At 43.4% G+C, this 24,438-nt stretch overlaps 1 protein-coding gene across 1 annotated transcript in view; it reads right to left on the reverse strand.

Annotated features, from left to right (window-relative positions):
* The window catches only part of ACOXL (acyl-CoA oxidase like), a 362,457-nt gene that overhangs the window by 125,211 nt on the left and 212,808 nt on the right, over window positions 1-24,438 (reverse strand). The window contains 1 exon segment of the mRNA XM_047781208.1: window positions 2,288-2,377. Within this exon segment, the coding sequence (XP_047637164.1) occupies window positions 2,288-2,377 (90 nt within the window).

Below are 24,438 nucleotides of genomic sequence, written 5' to 3' on the forward strand. Positions count from 1 at the left end.
TGTGTCCAGGGGGCTTGGATATTATACTGAGATTGTATTTAATTCTGAAGTGCAGCACTATGTCTGTTCCACTTCCTGGTGGGTGCTGCCAACATCACTCTGGCAGAAGTAGTGCACTTAACTCATGTTGGCTTGTTACAGACAAGTAGTGTGAGACTGCAGCTCGACCTTGGTTGTGCTGATACCAGGGGCAGGGGGTGGGGAAACAGAATGCCAACTAGCCCCATTTCTTGCCACCTCTTTCTACTTTATTGATGCTGCACAAGGGTAGACACTGAGCTCCCCACTGGCTCCTACACAAACTTAGGAGAGCAGGAAGTAGAGTATTTGCTAACCCAGCTCGTGCCATTTCATCTGCCACTGATGCCAGGTGAGGCTGGAGACACAGCTTCCACTGAGCCCCTTTGGTATGGGGTGAGAGGGCAGGGAGAGGAGGGATCAAAAGGCCCACTAGTCCTGCTTTACACTGTCTAATTCAGTTTCTTGTTGTTGTGTGGGTATGGGGCTTCAGCCCCTTACTGGGCCACTGGCACCAGGGAGGTGGGCAGGGGCGAATTTGAGTGGTAACCAGCCCTGACTCATGCCTCCTGGTTTGGTCTAGTTGATGTCAGGTAGGGGTAAGTACTCAACCCTCCACTGGACCCTGCTGACACTGAGGTTTTGGGTTGAAGCACAGTGGTAATTAGCTCCACCTTACATCACTTCACTGGGTCTTATTGCTGCTGGGGGGAGGTGAAGGCTTATCTCCAGGAGTCCTGCTGACATTACCCCAATGAGAGAATCAGCTTTTCTTGCTTCTACCAGGCAAGGGAGGGAAGATTGGTATGCTGTTCAGCCCCACCAGCATCACCAGGTGGAGGAATGGCCTTGACACCACCTGCTACCTGCTTCTTCCCACTTCCTCAGACTGGAGATTAGGTATAAGATCAGCTTTTGCCAGGACCTGTTGAAATTTGTGTGTGTGTGTGTGTGTGTGTGTGTGTTTGGTTTTTCTGTTGTGTGTGACTGGTAAAGAGTGAGTATTGCCCCAAAGGTTTGGGGCCATCATCTTCTATTGTGAGACCATTATCTTCTCTGTCCTTTGGCTGGGGGAACAGGCTTTCCTTGGATCATGTTTTGTTTGTGCCTGTTAGAAATTCAGGACTCATGTGCCCTGTCCAGGATTTCTGGGAGGCAATAAGGAGGCGCAGAGAACTTACTGCCTTTTTCTTCCTCCAGTCGCAAGGTCCCTAGGCCATATGCCTCCTTCTTTCCCCTGTGTTACAACCAGGGTGTTTAGTTCTTAAGAGGAAGGCCCTGGGAAGAATAGGGCCATTCCATCTTAGCAAAGCCAAAAGTTCCCATTCTTCTTCTTTAGAAACACCTAATTGTGATCCATTCTATTTACAATTTAATATTATTTTCACTAACCATATCATACATTTTAATTTCTGCAATAAACTCTGTAAGTACAATTTTAAAGGCTATATAATTCCCTACAGAGCACCCAGAACATTATTTACATAATTACTTTGCCATGGTTGAAAATTTAGATTCCAACATTATTGCTATAATAAATAATGCACTAATGAGAATGTTGGTGTCCAGAATTTTTTTGTATTTTGGACTAAAACTTAGATAGAGTCTGAGAAGGTGAATCACACATGGCCCAGCAGCAAAATGGAAGAAGCCCCTTTTGTTTTGATCAACAGTGGGACTTGATATACACTTTTTTTTTGGTGGTACCCACATCATGAGGAAGTCTCTGGGCCAGGGATCAAAACTGTGTCACAGCAGCAACCAGGGCCGTAGCAGTGACAATGCAGGATCCTTAACCCGCTGAGCCATGAGGGAACCCTGACTTCATATACTCTTAGATATGAGCCAACTTGAGAGAGAAAAAAAATTAATACTACAGATGCCCCAACGTGCATTTCTTTGATCACTAGTGTGGTTGCCCCTTTTGAAAACTGGCTCTTCGTGTCTTTTGCCTAAACTGTCTTCTGGGACCTTACATGCTCTTTGGGACCCACCTGCCCAGTAGAAGATGTATGACTCAGTATGTACAAGAAGTAGTTTGCTTAAGCCAAAAAGATATAATTCAACATCAAAGATCAGCTAGGAAGGAAATCAATTAATCTCCCTGTTCAACTACTGCAAAAATCAAGTGCCTAGCAGAAAAACACCTGCCAATTAAATGAACACATCAGATGAAGATAAAACATATGAAGCATTTCAGATTTCTGGATAACTCTCGATCTCGAAAATTATGCTGTTTTTTAAAAAGCCAACATTTCCTGAATCTTACCTGCAGCATTACCACATTGTCACCTTCAAATGTTACAAACACATCTGTGTCACATTTTAAGCCTGAGATTCGGTTTTCCATCATATAACCCTATTGCAAAAAAAAAAAAAAAAAAAGAAAGAAAAGAAAAGAAACAGAGTCTCAGTTTGCAGTTTCATCATTGTAAAGGATTAACACTCTCTTCAATATTAAAAAAAAATACTGACAATTGAAAAAAAAGGGAAAAAAACTATATTTCTCTTACCCAGAGTAGTCATTCCAAGAACTTTGACCCATCCCAACATTAGTTTTTGGTCCACAAATATTATTTGAGGTGTGGCCTTCATTCATAGTAAAAGCATTTGAAAGCAGTCATGTCACATTTCACCAAAATATTTCAACAAATTTTGCTAATTCTTCCTCTCTCTTCCAAATCTCATGAATTCAAATAAATCTCAAGGTCTTAGGGATTATACCCCACAATAGGCAGGAGAAGGATGTCTTTCCACCCCAAATCTTTTTAAATTAGCAAATACACCTAGGATTCTTGGGAGACACAAAAATCCTAAATTGCCATTCTGCCTCTTAATGTCATTACATACTCTGTCTTGGAAATATACACTCCAGCTTTCAGCTAGCTTTTGACTTCTGCTCTTTGTCACTTCCTGGGATCCTTATTTAAATGGAGGTAGCCCACTACTCCTGTCCCAGGTGCGGAAGTGTCTCTGCAGGTGACACACTGGGAGAATCACTGAGAAGGTGGATCAGCCCCAGGCCCAACAAGGAGGAGGGAGCAGAGTCCAGGTTTGGCCACAGGTCCTTCCCTTTCTCCAGGCCTCTGCACCCTTCTTAAAGCTCACCGTCCTCCCCCTTAAATCTCCGAGGTCCTCCCACTCTCAAAACCTGCTTCCAAATCAGTCCTGCCCATGGAAGGTACATGAGAGGCTGCTGTCGCCTTGCCTCTCCCAGGAGTATTTGCACTTAGTGCTTGGGCTCTGATTAGGGAATGACAAGATTTAGCCCTGGGGGGAATTTTCAAGCCACCTAGGCCAAAGAGGGGGCCCCGGTGAGCAGCCTTGTACTCCAGCCTCATGGTTCCTGTTATCCTTCAGGGATCTGTTTGATTCCTGAAAATGGCCGCTCGAGTCACTGAAGCAGGACTCTGGGCTCCTGCTGCCAGCAGAGCCTCTGGTCCTGTGAGCATCCCTGTTACCTGCCCTGAGCATCATCCTCTTGCCTCCCGGCAGGTTGGGCAGGCCCTATGCAGTGTCACTTTACAGATGCAAAGGCATCTTCACAAACCTGCAGGTCCTTCATTACATTTTTTTAATTGGTGTCTGGTTGATTTACAGTGCTCTGTTAGTTTCTTCTGTACAGCAAAGTTATTCAATGATACATACATACACACTTTTTTGGTATTCTTTTCCATTATGGTTCATCATAAGACACTAGATATAGTTCTCTGAGCTATACAGTGGGACCTTGTTGTTTATCTCCTTCATATATAATAGCTCACATCTGCTAACCCCAACCTCCCACTCCACTGATCCCCCAACCCCCTTCCCCTTGGCAACCACAAGTCTCTTCTCCTTGTACATGAGTCTCTTTCTGTTTCATAGATGGGTGCACTTGTGTCCTATGTTAGATGCCACATATAAATGATATCATATGGTATTTGTCTTTCTCTTTCTGACTTACTTCACTTAGCATGAGAATCTCTAGCTGCATCTTCATTACTTTGATACAGGGAAACTGGTTGCATTTATGGATAAATAAATCAGGAGCATTTCCCGCCTAGAGAAGTTCAGCCTCCCCTCCCCCATCCTAACCACAGGGTAAAACCCACCCCCCAGGCAAACCACAGGAGATTAGGTTCTGACTGTGATCAGGCCCCAGCGTGTTTCTCCGCAAAGGGGGTAGCTGACTCACTTTCACCACCATCATCCTACCATTTAGCGAGTACCCGCCACAAGGCAGAAGCTGTGCTGAGAGCTTTACCCAACAAAGAAACATTTACTATTTCACCTAATCCTTTTCCTCCTCTCAACAGCCTTAGGAGGTAAGCATTACCCCATTTTACAGATGAAGGGAGTAAGGCTTGAGGACTCTGTTGGAATGTTCTTGAATAATCTCTCAAACTCTGGTGCGGAAATGATGAGCATGACATATACCACCTTGGACTTGGGAAGAAGCCATTACACTTTGAGCTAAAGGCTCAAAATAATGATTTAAAAGAAATGAAATACTTTTTCCTTGAGCATTTTGCTCTGGTCCCTCCAGGCAGGAGAGAAAGGAACAGGTTCTTTGTTCTTCTCTGACACTTTTGAACTGTTCACGCTGCTCTGGAAACTGGGGCTTTAAAATGACTAGAGAGACGGTCCACTCGAAAGGCAGTAGAATCAGGGCTCGAATCCCACCCACCGTGTCTCAGAGAGCAGGCACCAGAGCCCCACGAACATAAAGATGCTTAATGTTCTGATGTTAGTTCTTCACATGCCATATAATTTCTTTCTCTTCCAGATGATGAAACTCATCTTTGAGCCCCATTCCTCATTTGAAAATTGAGTAAAACCTCATGACTGTTAGCTTGATGATTCCAGACTCTCCAGGGCCCCTGACCGAGCTGAGGTAGCAAGACCCACGGCCCTCACAGAGCTTGCAGGCAACTGAAATGGAGCAGCAGAGAGACAACCTAAAAGGTAACCACATGTGAGGCAGCAGCCATGGCCGGCACATAGCCTCCAATCTTCTGAAACTACCAGGGGCATAGTTATGATCTAATTTCCCCAGAAGAGGCCGGAGAGGCCCATCCTCATAAAAGTCTAAATCCTTAGGATATCCGAGGTGACCCCTTTAGAAACAAACTAGGATTCAGAAAGTGATAAGCATCCATGCTCTGCGTGAATATGTGTAACAGTTTAGGGAAAGATGTGCCACATCGAGAAGTTGCTGACTGTGAACCTGCTTCAATCTTCCCGAGGAAGTGAGATTCTCAATGTGGGAGCCCTCACTCTTTGGGACAAACAATTATAAGCAGTTTGTGTGCGTGTCATTTTCTAATTAAAAATGAACTTTGAAATGAATTTCTAATAGCAATATATAAGTATTGTTAAAAACAACAACAATGACAACAAGCAAACCAGAAAGAAAGAAAAAAGGAAAAGAGATAAATAGTTATCCATAATCTTAAGATGCAGGAAAAAAAAAGATACCTAAGAAAGACCCCAGGAGAAAGGCTTGATAGGAACTGGGGATTGAAAGGATGGAGTTAGATGTTACAGGGATGCAGGTGGAGAAAGACCCAGAAACCAACAGAGCAGATCTGGGCAAAGGGAGCCAGGGAGGGAGGATCATGAGGGGAGGCAGGGACAAGGTGGCTGCAGAGGCCCTAGAAACATGCTTCCCAAAGCCACAGGTGATCCCAGCTCAGACCTCTGGGGTTGGGTGAGGCTGGCTGGCTGGGAGGGCTTGAGGCAGGATAGATCGGGTCATATATGGACCAGTCCTCATGTGCTGTGTTCCTGGAAGTCTATGGGACACAGTTAAGGATAACACAGCTGCAGTTTCAAGAAGAAGGACTGCAGAATGTTTAACACAGCTCTCACCTCAGCTCCCTGGCCTGGATGCAGAATGGTGCTGTCTGAACAGGGGGTGTCCCAGCCTCCCTGACTCTCCCTGTGGGTGCCAAAAAAGGGGTGACTCAAGCTCCACCAGAGCTTAATAAAGCGAACCTCGAATAGGCCCAGCAGCAGACCACCTGCCCTCGCAAAGCCCAGGCAGGTGCAGGCAGGACAGGAGGCCAGGCTGGGAGGAGGAAAGGAGTCTTCTGGCCAATGACAGTGACCATCAGCAGTCAGCTTCTCCGGGGCTGGGGGTCAGGGAGGAGATGGGGACAAAGACCAGCACTTAGAGGGATGCTGAGCTGGTGCCCAGACAACAGCCAACAGCAGGGCTGGGCCTCCTGCAGTATCCACCTGGGCCCAGAAGGAGAGGTGGCCCTTTCTTCCAGGCTAAGACAACCAACAACATCGATGGTGCTCGGAGAAGAACGAAGTTCTGGTGGCAGCAGCCCCTGCATGGGTTCAGGGCACACCTCGGGGCTGTGACCTCAGGTTCAGAGCAGAAATGGCCAGGCTGCAGCTCTGTGGTGAGGACCCCGCCATCCTCCCTTCCCCCTCAGTCAGCTCTCTGGAGCCAAAGCTACACCCTACCCCTGCCCCGCTGAGCCTGCCCTGTCCCCGAGCCTCCTTCCAAGGAGTAACTCTGCTTTCTTCAGAGGCAATGGTCCATACAGAGCTGCCAGAACCTGGGTAGGCCAACCAGGGTAGGGATTTGGACTCAGTCCATTCTCGCCTTAGAAAAGACTTGTCGCCCCCAGGGGCAGGGCAGGGACCCCAGAGGGTCATGATCATATGTATCAGCATCACACTGTCTCCTCCCAAAGCACATCCCTCCCAGAGTCAACACCTGTGAAACCTGCATCTGCCCAGGAGGAGGAGGAGGGCCTCTTCAGTGCCCGGGATGCCCAGGGACCTGCTCCTTTCATGGCATTTTCCAGAAGAGTCTTAAGTACTCTAGGGAAATAGCCAGGGCTGTGCTTCCTGTCCTCTGCTCCTACCCTTGTCTGGGGCATTGTCCCTCTATCCTCTGGCCACAGGGCTCCCTCACTCCCTCTTGGGATTCAGCTTTCTTTTCTAAGCTTCACAATCAGCTCAGCTTTAACTGGGAGCTCAAGAGGACCACTCAGTGGGAGGACCGCTCATACCACACAGTTCTTGGGCAGGGTCCCTGGAGAGTACTCCTGACACATGTGTGGCTGAAGCCTATCAGGGGAATGGACTGGGGTCTCACATCTTGGGGAAGTAGACTGGGGGGCTAACCTCTCAGGGGAGTGGACTGGGGGTTCACTTGCCTCTCGTGCTGGGAATCTCTACCCCGGGACTGAAACTTTGGCCTTCAGTGGATCTCAAGATAAACTAAAAATTTACTTTGGAACATTACAGGAGAGTGTGTGCATGAGTGTGGCGTGTGTGTGTGTGTGTTGAATTTTACCACTGAAAGTCCGGTGTTGACATCCTATCTCTCTGTACCTCAGATGTGACTGTGAAGACAGGGCTAGTGAAAAGGTAGTTAAGGTTCAATGAAGTCACTGGTGTGGGTAGGTCCTAATCCATGATGCCTCAAGCCAGCACCTTGATCTGGACATCTAGCCTCCAGCATTGTGAGAAAACAGAGAAAATAAATGTCTATTGTTTAAGCCAATCAGCCTGAGGGACTTTGTTATGGCAGCCTGAGCAAACTAATCCAGGGTATGCATGTGTGTGTGTGTGTGTGTGTGTGCGTGATCTCGAATCTTGCCTGTTCTCCACCACAGATAAATCCATGTGAACTGCTTCTCCAATGTAAATAAACCCTTCAGAGTCTTAGGAAATCCTTCTCTAAGCCATCCTATCAAGGCACTCCCCTAGCACCTTAGGGTTTCATTACAGAATGCAATGGTAGTTTCCATCATGCTTCTTCGTTTCCACCTTGGACTCCTAAGTGGGGGCCTTTGCTTGTACATTTCAGGTTGGGGGCTGGGGAGAAGAGGAAAAAAGAGGGAAAAAAGAGGTTGCATCCCCCCCAAAAGTGAATAATATTTTCCATTAGCTTACTTCACTCTTAATAAAAAAAAGAAATGTGAACTAGACAGAGGGAACTCTAAACTCCACTCTCCCCAAGCCAACAGCATCCTTGGGGGACGTGTGGGCCAGGATCTGGGAGGAAAGAGTGCGCTGGGCAGACGCGTTACTCTAGCCTTGCCTTCTGGGTTACATCGGGCCTCTTAGCAAGTAATTGTGAATGTCATTAAGGTTGTGTCCCATTTCAGGGAGGGCCCCATGGAACATATTTTATGATTCAAACTTTGTACACTGAAAGTTTAATACGTTCCTGCTGTTTTTAACATCTCTGATTTTTTTTTTTTACTGTATGATTATGTTTAATAAATGTATCAGAACAAATTAGAAACAGGCTTTCTCCCCCACCCCCTTTTAAACAAATTGAGGGTACATTTTGTTCATCTGAAGAAGAAAAAGACAAAATCAATCTTATTGTAGGGTTAAAGGAGGGTCCATGGAAAATAGAAAGACAGACCAGAAGGGACTCACTGGGTCTTAGGGTTGCATTAATTTTTTGTGGGCTTATTCCTGCCACCCCAAATGGGGGGAACCTGTACATGTGGGCAGCTAGTGTGAGTAAGCTTCACTGTGCCCTTTCTTGTGACAGCCGTGATGGGGTGGGGGGCTTCTGACAGCCCAGCAGATGACGGATGTTCTGATGGAGGTGATGGCGAGTGGTCCTGCCCTGCCATGTGTGCTTTGCGTCGACCCTGCACTCTTCCACCAGGCCTTTGAACTCGGGGGAGTGGGTGGGAGGGAATTCATTCGTGGGTCCTGTCACCAAATGCATGCTGAGGGTCTCACGTTGCAAGCATTATGCTACACACTGCAAACTGTAAACACCATCCTGTCCTTAGGAGGCAAACAGGCACTGGTCAGGTGGACAAATAAAAGAGGTCATTAAAAAATCTGCGCTATGTGCCAGAAAGGAAAAGGTCTCCGCTTCCGCAAGGAAAGAATAAACAAGAAAGACCTCTTCTAACCAAGGCACCAGAAAAAGTCTTCAGGCCTTGTTCAACTTTGTAAAGAAGAGAAATCAACCAAGCTAGGAATGGGGACAGTTTACTCCAGGTGAGGGAACAGTGTGTGCAAACACCCTGTGGCCACGAAGGAGCAGAATGTTTGGGACTGGAAAGAAGGCTTGGTTTGGAGGTGATGAATGGAGAGGAGAGTGGACCAAAGATAAGATTGGAAATGGGCGTCAGGTGACTCAGGACCTCGGGGCCATCTTGGGGATTCATTTCATGTTAGTTTAGGTGCAATGGAAAGTCATAAAATAATTCTAATCTTTGGAGTAAGATGACTTGTGATTTTAAAATAGGGCTCCAGCTGCTGAGTGATCCCAGCCCACAGGAGGTGAGGGAGAAGGGGATGGACTAGTTGGAGGTAAAGATGAGAGACATGAGTGGCATGGGTGTTGAAGGAAGAAAGGCTGGGAGAGGACTGGGTATGTGCATGAGTGAGACGAAGCCTGGGCCACAGGGACCACAGGTGTACGGGGTGGTGTTTACTGAGCTGCAGCATCCTGGGGAAAGATGTTTGCAGGGAAAGATCAAATGGTCACATCTATAGATGTTCGATGTGAGAACTGGTGGGACAGCCAAGTGGACTGGGCAAAATGATGGTCAGATATAAGATTCTGGAGATGCAAAAAGATGTCTTAGATGGAGACATTAACTTCGAGTGCTCACTATGTAAGTGCTCAAAGCCCATGGAAGGGACAGACTTACCGAGAGGGTAACTACACAGAGAAGAGAGGACCCAGGCTCACGTGATAGAACATGCCGACATTCAGAGGTCAGGTGGAAGAAAATGGGCCAAAGAGACTAAGAAGACAGAGAAGCGGAAAGAAGGTGGGAGGGTATGGTGTCCTAAAAGCCAGGAGAAGGGTGCTTCCAGGAGCTCAAGCCAGTGAGGGCTCAGGAGCCTCTGGAGGGGGCCTCAGGGAATCAGTAGTGACTGTCCCAAAACAAGTCAAGTAGCACAGAGGAGGGGAAGCAAGATCCACTTGGGACATCCATCTAGGACAACATGGCAGACGAGATGGTCTTTCACAAAAACTAAGTCTCCAGGAAAAAACATTGAAAAAAGGCTCAGCAAAATATTTTTAAAAATCATTGTGATGTATATTGAGCTGATAAAGAGAAATACTCAGAGGCCAAACTCAATGAGCGAGCATGACTCCAAAACGAGGAGCAGGGGTTGAGGTCAAGTAAGAGGTTACAGAAAGACACCAACATAAATGCAGTCCTCTGGACAACCATGCCTACCACAGGTTAAGTGAGAAAATATCACCCCTTGGCCCTGAATATAATGAGGAAATTTGTCAGTCTCAGCTCTGGCTGTGGATGGAGGGGGAGAAATACCTCTGCTTGGAAATTTGACCATGGCCTGCATTTATAGGTCTCTGAGGCCAGAATCCATACTCCCCAGGAGGCCCTCAAAGCTTCTAGGAGAGGGGCCGGTTTATGGTGGGTTGTGGGCTCCAGGCACCTGGAAGAGGTAAATGCAGATCTTTTCTGGCCTAAAAGAACTATCCAGACAAAGTTCCAAAATGCATGGGCTCGAGAAAAAAAAAACCACTCTCTCTCTCTCACACACACACACCCAAGAGAAAGTAAAGGACCCTCAGAAGAGACAAATAGCATCAACAGAACCAAAAGTGCAGAGGTAGCAGGCATTCATATCAGTCTACTACACCAGAAGGAGATGATATAAGAACATGAAGAGGAGTTCCCATTGTGGCTAAGCAGGTTAAGAACACAGCTAGCATCCATGAGAAGGCAGGTTTGATCCCTGGCCTCTTGCAGTGGGTTAAGGATCTGGCATTGCCATGAGCTGTGGTGTAGGTCACAGGTGCAGCTTGGATCCCACATTGCTGTGGCTGTGGCATAAGCCAGCAGCAGCAGCTCCTATTCGACCCCTAGCCTGGGAACTTCCATATGCTGCAGGTCTGGCCCTAAAAAAAAAAAAAAAAAAAAAAAAAAAAAAAAAAAAAAAGCATGAAGAGACAGGATTCAAGATGACAATGGCCTAAAGTTGTCCCAAATTGTCAAGTAACACAAAACCCTGTATTGGGAAAAACCGAATGACCCCCAAATAGGAAAACTAAAACACAGATTCATACCTACATACATTATAGTGAAACCATAGATCACTAAAAATAAAGTATCTTAAAAGAGGCAGGGAGAAAAATTTTTGATTGCTATGAAAAATTACAAGCAGAGAGCTGATGCTTCGGCAACAAGGGAATCCAGAATAATGGTAACAACTTCAAAGGTTGAGAGAAAATCACTGTCAACTATGAATTCTATCCTTAACGGCACTTAACCTTTCAAGTTTGAGAATAAAATACATAGTCAGATGAAGAAAAGTTAGGTTAACTGCCACAGACCCCTGCTATTCTGAAGAAAGTACTCCATGAACAAGGATAATGACTAAAGAGATGCAAGAAGGAATTGTGAGCAAAGAAACTGGTAAAAATGTGGTAGTTCTACAGAAACCCTAATTCCATATAATAAATATGATGGCTAATGTGTGGGATTAAAAACTGTAGAACTGGGAGTTCCATTGCGGCGCAGTAGAAATGAATCTGACTAGCATCCATGAGGATGCAGGTTCAATCCCTGCCCCCAACCAGTGGGTTATGGATCCAGTGTTGCCATGAGCTGTGGTGTAGGTCACAGATGTGGCTCGGATCCAATGTTGCTGTGGCTGTGGTGTAGGCCGGCAGCTGTAGCTCCGAGTCAACCTTCGATCCCTAGCATAGAAACCTCCATATGCTGAGGGTGTGACCCTAAAAAGCAAAAACAAAAACAAAAAAACCAACTGTAGAACTGAATAAATGCACAATGATGCTATAGAAGGTGGGAGCTGCCGACTAGTGAAAGCAAGCCAAAATCTTTTCTTTTTGGGAGAATGGAAAGCTAATCATTAATTTTAGACTTTGTATGTTAAATGTATATACCCCAACTGCTAACCTGACCACAAAATGAACATAATAGAATGAACCCAGAAAAGAGAAGAATGTCAAGGGGGAAAAATGAACAATAAATATGAAAGAAAGAAGCCCAAATAATCAGAGAAAAGACACAACCAACAGAAAGCAAAGAGTAAGATGAAAGACACGAATTCAAATATATCATCAATGACAACAAATATTTAGCCTAAATAGATAAAAATGAGGTTGTCAGAGTAAATTAAATTTAAGACCGGATAAATGTTGTTGATAAGAGACATAGGTGAAACGCGGTAACACTGAAAAGTTGAAAGTAAAAGGTTATAACAAATGAATACCAACTGAATGGAACGTTTTGTCCTTATGTTAATATTGGACCAAATACATTTTAAGGCATTACTAGAGCTAAAGAAGAGGCACCACAGGAGGACCAAAGATTCAGTTCATTAGGAACATAGGACAATTCTAAATTTGTAAACATCGAATAACACAACTTTAAGGGAGCAAAACCAAAACTGGTAGTAAAACAAGGAGCTACCAACAAATCTACTAGCAACAGTAGGAGACTCTAGTATACTCAATTATTGGGAGATCAGACAGACCAAAAGCTCAACAAGAATAGGGGATATTTGAATAATGCCACTAATAAGCTTGATCTACTGGTTACATTTAAAACCATGCACCTTGTTGCAGAATGCATCCTTCTTTGAAGCACAAGTGGAAACTGTCATGTTCTAGGTCAAAAAGTAGGTCACAATAAATTTCAAAAAAATCTCTCTCACATTGGCCATTTTCCCTGATTACAATGGAATTAAGTGAAAAAAATTATTATAATGACAATAACAATAAGAACAGTCACTAAAAAGAAGGCAGTATGTACAATGTTTATACTTCACAGCTAAAATGCCTGGGTTTGAATCTTGGTTCTGCCAACTCAGAAGCTGTGATACCTTGGGCAAATTGCATAAATTCTCTGTGCCTCATTTTTCACATATGTAATATCGGGTCATAATAGTGTTACTTTGCAAAGTTGTTGTGAGGATTATATAAATTAATTAATACAAAATATGAAGACTGGTGCCTGACACAGTAAAAATTCAACAAAATTTGACTATTATTACATTTAAATACTAGACATTAGGAAATTAAAAAAACATATATTAGCTAATTCTTGGGTAAAATAAGTCATGATGGACATTAAAAATATTCTTAGATTGGACAAACAGAAAATCTTATATATCATTTCATGTTTTTTCAGCCAAAGTTATATTTTTTTAAAGTTATAAGTTCAACTGTTTATAATATCCAAATTATAGAAGGACAGATCTAGAAAATAATAACATAGGACAATCTCACTCATGATGGCAGATGGAAAAATCCTAAATAAGACAGAATCAAAACTGAATTAAACACACACCTACTCTCTCTCTCTCTCTCATGCACACACACATCATGACTACATTGTATAGATTCCCAAACCCAAGATTTATAAAACATTAGAAAATCTGTTAATGTAAGTACACCACATTAAATAGATTAAAGGTGGAAAAGGTGTGATTATTTCAGTAAAATAAAGGGACATAAGTTATTTCATAAAATTTAAATCCATTCATAATTTCAAAACCAAACCAAAAAAAAATGAGCACACACACATACACAAGCCTCTTCATAAATTAAAACATACCTGCCTTAACATGATAAAGAATATCAGCAGCCTATCCACATCAAATAACATCCTTAATGGTGAAAAAGTAAGTACATTCCTGATAAAGTCAAGAATAAAATATAGGTGCCCATTGCCAACCACTTCTTTAACCACTGCACTGGAAGTCCTTGCCACTTCAGTGATATGACAAAGAAATAAATGTGAATAATTATATAGGAAGAAACAAGCAATAATTTATCACAGGGAAGATGACTATATTCATAGAAAACACAAAAGAACTACAAACATTAAAATTGTTATGACAGACCCATATATATGCTGTCTTCAAGAGACCCACTTCACTTCTAGGGACACATACAAATGGCAAGTGAGAGGATGGAAGAAAATATTCCATGAAAACAGAAATCAAAAGAAAGCTGGATTAGCAATACTCATATCAGACAAAATAGACTTTAAAATGAAGAAGATTTTAAGGGACAAGGAAGGTCACTACCTAATGATAAAATGATCAATCCAAGAAGAAGATGTGACAATTTTAAATATCTATGCACCCAATATAGGTTCACCACAATATATGAGGCAGCTGTTAACAACCTTAAAAGGACGAATCAACTATAACACAATTATAGCAGGGGACTTACCCCACTTACAGCAATGGACAGATTATCCAGATATAAAATCAATAAAGAAACACAGGCCCTGAATGAAACATTAAACCAGATGGACTTAATGGATATTTATAGGACATTCCATCCAAAAGCAACAGAATACAGTTTCTTTTCAAGAGCACATAGAACAGTCTCTAAGATTGATCACATCCTGGGCTACAAATCAAACCTCAGTAACTTAAGAAAATTGAAATCATATGAAGCATCTTTTCCGACCACAATGCTATAAGACTAGAAATCAACAGCAAGAAAAAAAAAAACTGCAAAAAACACAAACATGTGGAGACTGAACAGCATGCTACTAAACAACCAATGGATCACTGAAGATATCAAAGAGGAAATTAAAAAAATACCTAGAAGCAAATGACAACAAAGATACAACACTCCAAAATGTATGGGATGCAGCAAAAGCCGTTCTAAGAGGAAAGTTTATAGCAATACAAGCCCACCTCAGGAAACAAGAAAAAGCTCAAATAAACAAGCTAACTTTACATCTAAAGCAGCTCGATAGAGAAGAACAGACAAGACCTAAAGTTAGTAGAAGGAAAGAAATCATAAAGATCACAGCAGAAATCAATGAAATAGAAACAAAGAAAACCATAGGAAAGATCAATGAAACAAAAAGCTGGTTCATTGAAAAGATCAACAAAACTGATAAACACTTAGCCAGACTTCTCAAGAAAAAAAGAGAGAGGATTCAAACAATTAAAATTATAAATGAAAAAGAAGAAGTAACAACGGACATCACAGAAATACAAAGGCTCATAAAAAACTACTATATGCAACTATACACCAATAAAACAGAAAACCTAGAAGAAATGGACAAATTCTTAGAAAAAAAAAAGTACAGTCTTCCAAGACTAAACCAAGATGAAATAGAAAAGATGACTGGACCAATCACAAGCACTAAAATTGAAACTGTGATTTAAAAACTTCCAACAAACAAAAGTCCAGGACCAGAGGGCTTCTCAGGTGAATTCTATCAAACATTTAGAGAAGAGCTAACATCTATCCTTATGAAACTATTCCAAAAAATCACAGAGGAAGGGACACTCCCAAACTCATTCTATGAGGCCACCATCACCCTGATACCAAAACCAGACAAACACCACACACACAAAAAAAGAAAGAAAATTACAGGCCAATTTCACTGATGAACATAGATGCAAAAATCCTCAACAAAATACTAGCAAACCGAGTCTAACAATACATTAAAAGGATTGTACATCATTGTACATCATGATCAAGTGGGATTTATCCCAGGGATGCAAGCGTTCTTTAATATCCACAAATCAATCAGTGTGATACACCACATTAACAAACTGAAGAATAAAAACAATATGATCCTCTCAATAGATGCAGAAAAAGCCTTTGACAAAATCCAACAACTATTTCTGATAAAAACCCTTCAGAAAGTGGGCATAGAGGGAACCTAACTCAACATAATAAAGCCCATATATGACAAACCCACAGCAAACATCATTCTCAATGGGGAAAAGCTGAAAGAATTCCTGCTAAGATCAGGAACGAGACAAGGATGTCCACTTTCACCACTACTATTTAACATAGTTTGGAAGTCCTAGCCACAGCAATCAGAGAAGCAAAAGAAATCAAAGGAATCCAAATTGGAAAGGAAGAAGTAAAACTATCACTATTTGCAGATGACATGATACTATACCTAGAAAATCCTAAAGACTCTACCAGAAAACTGTTAGAGTTCATCCATGAATTTGGCAAAGTCACAAGACACAAAATTAATACACAGAAGTCTATGGCATTTCTATACACTAACAATGAAAGATCAGAAAGAGAAATTAGGGAAGCAATCCCATTTACCATCCAAAAGAATAAAATACCTAGGAGTAAAATCTACATAAAGAGTCAAAAGATCTGTACTCTGAAAACTATAAGACACTGATGAAAGAAATCAAAGATGACACAAAGAGAGGGAAAGACATACCATACTCGTGGATTGGAAGAGTCAATATTATCAAAATGACTATACTACCCAAGGCAATCTACAGATTCAATGCAATCCCTATCAAATTACCAAGGACATTTTTTGCTGAACTTGAACAAAGTATTTTAAAGTGTCTTTGGAAGCACAAAAGACCCAGAATAGCTAAAGACATCCTGAAAAAAAAAATGGAGCTGGAGGAATCAGGCTCCCTGGCTTCAGACTATACTGCAAAGCAACAGTCATCAAAACCATATGGTACTGGCACAAAGATAGAAATATAGATCAGTGGAACAGGATAGAAAGCCCAGAATTAAATCCATGCACTTACAGCCAACTAATCTATGACAAAGGATACAAGACTATACAATGGAGAAAGGACAACTTGTTCAATAAGTGGTGCTGGGAAAACTGGACAGCCACATAGAAAAGAATGAAATTAGAACATTCCCTAACACCATACACAAAAATCAACTCCAAATGGATTAAAGACCTAGATATAAGACCAAATACTATAAAACTCTTAGAGGAAAACATAGGCCAAACACTCTCTGACATAAATGACAGCAACATCTTCTCAGATCAACCTCTTAGAGTAACGACAATAAAAACAAAAATAAACAAATGGGACCTAATCAAACTTCAAAGTTTCTGCACAGCAAAGGAAACCCTTAACAAAATGAAAAGACAACCCACAGAATGGGAGAAAATCTTTGCAAGTGAATCGACTGACAAGGGATTAATCTCCAACATTTATAAACACCTTCTGCAGCTCCATACCAAAAAAACAAACAACCCTATCAAAAAATGGGCAGAAGATCTCAACAGACAGTTCTCCAAAGAAGACATACAGATGGCCAAGAAACACATGAAAAGATGTTCAACATCACTCATTATTAGAGAAATGCAAATGAAAACCATGATGAGGTACCACCTTACACCAGCCAGAATGGCCATCATCCAAAAGTCTACAAACAATAAGTGCTGGAGAGGGTGCGGAGAAAAAGGAACCCTAGTACCCTGTTGGTGGGATTGTAAATTGGTGCAATCACTGTGGAAAACAGTATGGAGATTCCTCAGAAAACTAAACATAGAACTACCATTTGATCCAGCAATCCCACTTCTGGGCATCTATCCAGAGAAAACCATAACTCAAAAAGACACATGTGCTCCAATGTTCATTGCAGCACTATTTTCAATAGCCAAGACATGGGAAAAACCTAAATGTCCATTGACAGAGGAGTGGATCCAGAAGATGTGGTACATATACACAACAGAATATTACTCAGCCATTAAAAGTAACAAAACACTGACATTTTTAGCAACATGGATGGACTTAGAAATTGTCATGCTAAGTGAAGTCAGTCAGACAATAAGACACCAACATCAAATGCTATCACTGACATGTGGAATTTGAAAAAAGGACAGAATGAACTTCTTTGCAGAACAGATACTGACTCACAGACTTTGAAAACCTTATGGTTTCCAAAGGAGATATTTCGGGGGTTGGGGGATGCACTGGGGTTGTGGGATGGAAATCCTATAAATTCGGATTGTGATGATCATTGTACAACTATAAATATAATAAATTCATTGAATAATAAAATAAAATAAAATTGTTATGACAGTTTAAAAAGGTTGCTGGACATAAGATCAATATACAAATTTCAATTCCATTTCTCTACACCAGCCTGAAAGGATCAGTTAGAAAAATATTTGAAAAGCTCTCACATTAACTGTAACAGATATCGGCTCAGTTACTATCTGAGAACTCTCTCACCACCCATACAAGTGGGGTATCAGCAGGCATGTTCATGATCTGCGATGCCAGTTTCTAACCAAAAGTGTCTGAATAATGTCAACTCCCAATTGAGCTAGGGATTCAGCACTGTCATCTATGAAACACCTTCTCAGAGGATGCTATAAACTCTACAGGCAAGGGGCAGCCACATATGCAGAGGAGCAAGGAGAAAGGACAGACACCAGAGAGGCAAAGGCTGAGACTATGCCCCTAAGGGAAACCAAGAGCAGAGCTGTGTCTACTCAAGACTCCTTCCCAGTTCCTGGTCTTCATGAGACCTGGATTCCAGAACACATCTCTCTCTCTCTCTCCCTCCCTCTCTCTCTCTATTTCTCTCTCTCTCTCCTTTCTTAACATATATTCTCCTTTCTTACTTGAGCAAGTTTGTACTTGCATCCAAAAGAATCTTGTACTTGCATCCAAAAGAATCTTAACTGAGATGATCACAAACTCAGAAGTCAGCTTATGAAGTTTTATTTTTTTTCCTTCTTATTTCCTTGATGTGATAAAGTGAATCCTTCTGGAGAGTCATGAACCATCTCAAGAGAGGGTAAAATGAGAATACGGTAGATTCAAAATTTGGCAAATTGGCCCAGGATTGATGCCAGCTCTAGCCATTATTCTTTCATATGTCTGGATGATCTCCATTGCATGTAAAATTTATAATTGCCTTCTTTACGCCCTTAAGAAGTTTGGGCTGAGATCTTCAGAGGAATGTTGCCAATAAAATGGATTGTCCTTGGTCATTTTAGTAATCTCTCTTTTATCAGTGATGAGGGTCAGTTTTACTGCCTGCTACTCTCCCAACTCTAATTTGTCTGACAAGATAAGACCTACAAATATGACATTTGGATCTTCTCATTAGGAGATGATTTTTTCCAGTGACCACAGATTAACAACAAACCCTGAGGCTTGTTTACAAATTGTGCAATATGTTAAATGAGGGTTAAGTGCAGAACATTGATTAGCATGGAACCCAGAGGCCAGAAACGAAATTATCATCCACCTCCCCTGGGGGAAAAAAAAAGAAAGGCTTGGAGTTAGGGACAAGAGACTTGGATTTGGAAGACCTGAATTAGAACCCCTGCCTCCAACTTTTACTACATCTGGAGAAACAGCATCTACCTCTGGTCTAAGTTTCACCATCCATGAGAAACCATGAGGACAATTATTCCTACTCATGGGGACTGTTGAAGGATTAAAGGTGGCCACATCCACACAGGTCCCTCTGTTTACATAGCAAGGACTTGGGGAATGCCAGAGGTCAGGAATAGAAACTTCTTTTTTAACAGCAAAAGCCAATTTCTCTAATCTTGGAGCAAGGTTCTTTCAAAGTTGAGAAGTAATTAATCACTACACAGTGCTTTTTATTGGGCTCTCTTTCTAAATCCCTACAAACAAGTTATTGTCTACATAATGATCAGAAAGTGACATCGGAGATGAGCAGAAGCCTAGGATTTGAGCTGGAGCCCTAGAATATTGGGATTCTTCTTGAAGGTTCTTAGTCTGAGCAGAGAAAGGGATTTTGGCCTACGAAACAGAAAGGAAGGGAGTTGTCAGAGACTCTTTGGTGCCCTGGAAAAATTAGGCTGGAGCAGAGCAAAGGGTCTGATTGATAAAGGTTGTCATAGGAACCACTGAGGAGGCCCTTCTATTGGGGTCACACATGGGTCCTGGCCAGTCCCTTCTCAGAGGTTTGCCAGATTCAGCCTTGGATCCTTTCTGAGTATGGCTTGAACCCTTTCCACTCTGCTACTTGGTTACTTAGTGTCACACAGCTTAACTTGCCCTTACCCTTCCCACATCAGCATTCCTAGCCAGCTGACCTTCAGATTTAGAATCCTCCACCAGCATCATTAGCTACACTTATCCCAGGCACCAGCCAGGATTTTTCTTGGCTGTTTATCCCTGTGAAACTGGAGGGGAGCAAAATGGTCTCTGCCATATTAGATCCAAGTCGGGCTGACCCACTTATCTGCTTGGAGAGATACATGTCTTGTGGATTGCCATCAAAAGCTGAGAATTTAAACACTCTCTATTGTATTCCAGGGAGTAGTAAATCTGCAGCATCCTGGAGGGAGAGAGGCCCTCAAATGACTGTCCTCCTTGCATCAGCCTGTCTGCCCACCTTGCCCAGAGCCTACTTGCCTTCTAGAAGACCTTCAAGTCCTCCTTGGGGCTGGGCACTGGCTCACTGAGCTCTTGGATTTTTTTTTTCCCTTTTCAGGGCCACACCTGCAGTATATGCAAGTTCCCAGGCTAGGGGGTCTAATCAGAGCTATGGCTGATGCCTATGCCACAGCCTTAGCAACACTGGATCTGAACCACATCTGCAACCTATACCTCAGCTTGTGACAATGCCAGATACTTAACCCACTGAGCAAGGCCAGGGACCAAACCCACATCCTTGTGGATACTAGTCAGATTCTTAACCTGTGGAGCCATAAGGGGAACTCCTAGTGGATTTTTTAGTCTGATTTTTTGAGTTCTGTCTCTTATTTGGTCACCAGCTCTCTTAGCTGCCTACATTTAGAGACCCTCTATCCTTACTACTCTGGGGCATCCCAAGAAACTGGGGACCATGTGTGAGAGTCAGCTGGCCAGGCTCCTTCAGGAGTAGAGTGAGGATTTGAGTCTCAGTACATGGACTTCATGTTATCTCTTTGGGATTCTCAGAGTTCTGTTTTGCTTTTTTCAAGCCTTGGCTGTGTTCCAAGAAACTGATGCCAAATAACGAAGCGATGGTGCCTGTCCCTGAGGAATTAGTCCTGGGACTAAGTCTACTAAATAACCAGGGGACCCAGCCTCATGCTGCTTTCATTTTAATTTACAAACACTTGTAATTATTTCAGTGTTCTCTTGTGCAATCTTTAAAATATAATGATTCTGTCTTTGCCCAGCTGGATTATATCTCCAAACAGCAAACAGCAGCTCCATGTCTAACATAAAAGGAATGGCCAACGCGTGTTGGCTGATAACCTTATCATCACACAGGGTCAGAGGTCTCTTCTGAGATTTCATCCTGCTCCAATTTTGTCCAGATACTTCTTTATGCTGCTTTGGCCAGTTCCGCTATCCCATGTGGGACTGTGGAACACACTGAGGAGGAATGCAGCAGGCAGGGACTGAGATGAGAAGGCTCTCATGGAGAGGCCCTGATTGGGGGGGGGGGTGCTAAAATCCTGCAGTAGAGACTAGTCCTGAGGGCCCAGTGAGCCCAGGAGTGGCCTCTTCCAGTGCTGCTGTCGAGGGGGCCAACATGGAGGGCACAGCCCTGGACCACGGACATCCAGGTACAGGTAACACTCAACAGCCATGGAATACTGTAGACGGTCCCTGTGGTGAATTTCACTGTGCAGGGCCCATGTCAGCAGCTGGGGCTGCAGCTCTACCCCCACGGTGGGGGCCCCATGGGGTCCAGGCAGCCTGTGCCATCCCCAAGCCTGTCTCTGTAGACCCTGAGGCTTCGGAGTCAGATTTGCTGAGAATGTGACTCGCCTCTGGGGTCAGAGGCTGCACCCAGAAGAGCCCCACCCGGGCAGTTCCCACATGTCGAATGGGTCAGGGTGGAGGTGGGGAAGAGAGAAGGAGAGAGGGTGGGAATCCTTTCTTATAATCACTCCAGGAATAAAGAAGAGGAGGAGAGCCAAGTATTTATTGAGGGCCTACCATGTGTTGTGCTAGACTTTAGGAGAGAAGGAAACTGAGACTCCCAGGGGTGAGGCCCAGGGTCACAGTGTCCTGACCTCGAGTCCCACCCTTTCCGTGATGGGGTGCCACCCCCACCTCTCAGACGCTCTTCTCCATGATCCGGCCCCACATGAGGCAGAAACGGAATCCAGGGTTCTGTTTCCCACTCCTCTCTCAGCTGATTTCAAGAAATTCAATCTGGGTTTGCTTGGATGTGGGGAAAAGTGGCCACGTGCAAGTTCAGCTAAAGATCAACTGTCCTTGGGTCACTTTGCTGTACAGCAAAAATTGACAGAACATGGTAAGTCAACTGTAATAGAGAAAATAAAAATCTTAAAAAAAATCAACAGTCTTAAAATTTGGTTTACCTCGTTTATTCCTTTTTTTTTTTTTTTTTTGCTTCTCAAGGTTGCTGCTTGGGCAACCTCAGCATATGGAGGCTCCCAGGCTAGGGGTTGAATCTTGAATCAGAGGTACAGCTGCCAGTCTACACCACAGCCACAGCAATGCAGGATCCAAGCCTCGTCTGCAACCTACACCACAGCTCACGGCAACTACAGAACCTTAACCCACTGAGTGAGGCCAGGAATCGAATCCAAAACCTCATGGTTACCAGTCAGATTCATTTCATCTGTGCCACAACAGGAACTCCTTGTTGATCCTTAAAGAAAGAAGGTGGGAAACAAAGGAAGCAGCAGGACTGTCACGTGACCACTGAAGCCTCGGCGCCTGCTCTCCAAGTTCCCAAAGGGGCAGATGAAGGGTTTTCATCGAATCACATTCATTTCATCACATCAGGCCAGGGGATGCTCTGCTCACACCTGGAGGCAGACCACATGTGAGCATGAAGCCCTGGCTGTCCAGAACAGCACAGCTGCACCAGGAACAGAAGCTGCCTCCCCAAAGCCCAGTCTAGTCCCTCCCTAACTCAAGAAGGAGGTGTGGGGGAATAGAACCCCATCCTGCTTTACTTCCCTCAGCTCCATGACAGAGGAGAAAAGCAGGGAATCACCTCAGATGGTCTGATAGGAAAAGAAGGGTCTGCACCTGCCTGCCAGCCTCTACCCTTAGGGGAAGATCCAGCCTGACACTAATTTCCAGGCCACTCAGCAGGACATGTCTATGGGCATCGGAAACTGAGGCTCAGGAAGGGTTGTAACCCAGCCGAGGTCACACAGTTTAAAGATGAGCATTAAGTCAAACCATGCTCATCCCATTAATGTGAACCCAGCTATTTCCTTGAGCAGAAGGGCAAAAACCAGCTTGGGTGACACGCGGCTCAAGTTGGATGCATGTGTTCTGGAGACAGACCCTCTGGTTTCAAAGCGAGGGTTTAGCTGCTTGGGCAAGTTAAACCCTCTGGCCTCAGTTTCTTCCTGTATCAATTACATACTCATTTAATTTGAAGATTAGCTAAGTTACTGTGGGTAAAGCACTTATGAAGGTGCCTACATATATAGGAAGTGCTCGATGGCTATTAACAAAGACAAATAAAAAGCAGAGACCCGGAAGCTCTGGCTCCTGGGCCCTGCATATGCTGTGTCTGATGTGGGAAAAGGCGACTTTCAGTCAGCACAGGGAATCTAGGGGAAGGGCAGGTCTGGAGTATCAGATGCACAGAGGCCTGAAGAATTCACTACCTCATCTGGGGTAAGTGTGGGCCTCCCAGCACAGAGAGGCTTGCTAAGCACAAGTATGACCCGTGTGCAATTACACAATCTGATGGGGTCATACTCATCTGGTCATTTCTGCTCATTCTACACAGCAAAATTGAGCCTCCCCTCCCTGGGGAGCTTTCCCATCCTCCTCCTCTGGGCATAGATTTTCCAGAACAGCACAGGCTCTAGGGGCAGACAAACCAGGCTGCAAAGTCCCTGCAACGTATGCAAGCTCAGGCAAGTCCAACTATCTGAGCCTCAGTTTCTTCATCTGCAAAGTGGAGATAACCAAAGTAGCTGCCCCCCTGTGTTGGAGATTATTATATTCTCCTGATGAATTGGCCCTTTTGTCATTAGGAAATGACCTTATTTATCCCTGGCAATACTCTTTGCTCTGAATTCTGCTTGCATATCAATGGTCACTGCAGCTATCTTTTGGTGTGTTAGTGTGGGATAGCTTTTTCCATCCATTTCCTTTTAACCTATTTGCGTCTCCACATTTGAAGTGTGTTTCTTGTAGGCATATAGTAGTGCCTTGCTTTTTTATCCACTCTGATGATCTCTGCCTCTTAACTGGGGTATTTACATTTAATTTTTTTTTCTGTTTTCCTTTTTCTTTTTAGGGCCGCCCAGGCTAGGGGTTGAATTAGAGCTTCAGCTGCCCACCACAGCCACGGTCACAGCAACTCAGGATCCAAGTAGTGTTTGTGACCTACACCATAGCTCATGGCAATGCTGGATCCTTAGCCCACTGAGCAAGGCCAGGGATGGAACCCACATCGTCATGGATACTAGTTGGGTTTGTAACCAACTGAGCCACAATGGGTGCTCCCTAAAATGCTTATAAATACAATTAAGGTTTCATCTGCCATCTGGATATTTGTTTTCCATTTGAACAATTTTTCTTCTCCCATATTTCCTCTTTCCCTGCCTTCTTTTGGATAAACTTAGTATTGTTATAATTCCATTTTAACTCTTTGGTTGGCTTACTAGCCACAACTCTTTATTACTTTAGTCAGAGCTTTAGGATTTATAGTAGAAATCTTCAACTTAGCTTCATCTATGGTCAGGTGATACTGTACCGCTACGCTTATAGTATAAAAACCTTCCAACA

The sequence above is a fragment of the Phacochoerus africanus genome, chromosome 5 (genome assembly GCF_016906955.1).
Source record: "Phacochoerus africanus isolate WHEZ1 chromosome 5, ROS_Pafr_v1, whole genome shotgun sequence".
Classification (NCBI taxonomy): domain Eukaryota; kingdom Metazoa; phylum Chordata; class Mammalia; order Artiodactyla; family Suidae; genus Phacochoerus; species Phacochoerus africanus.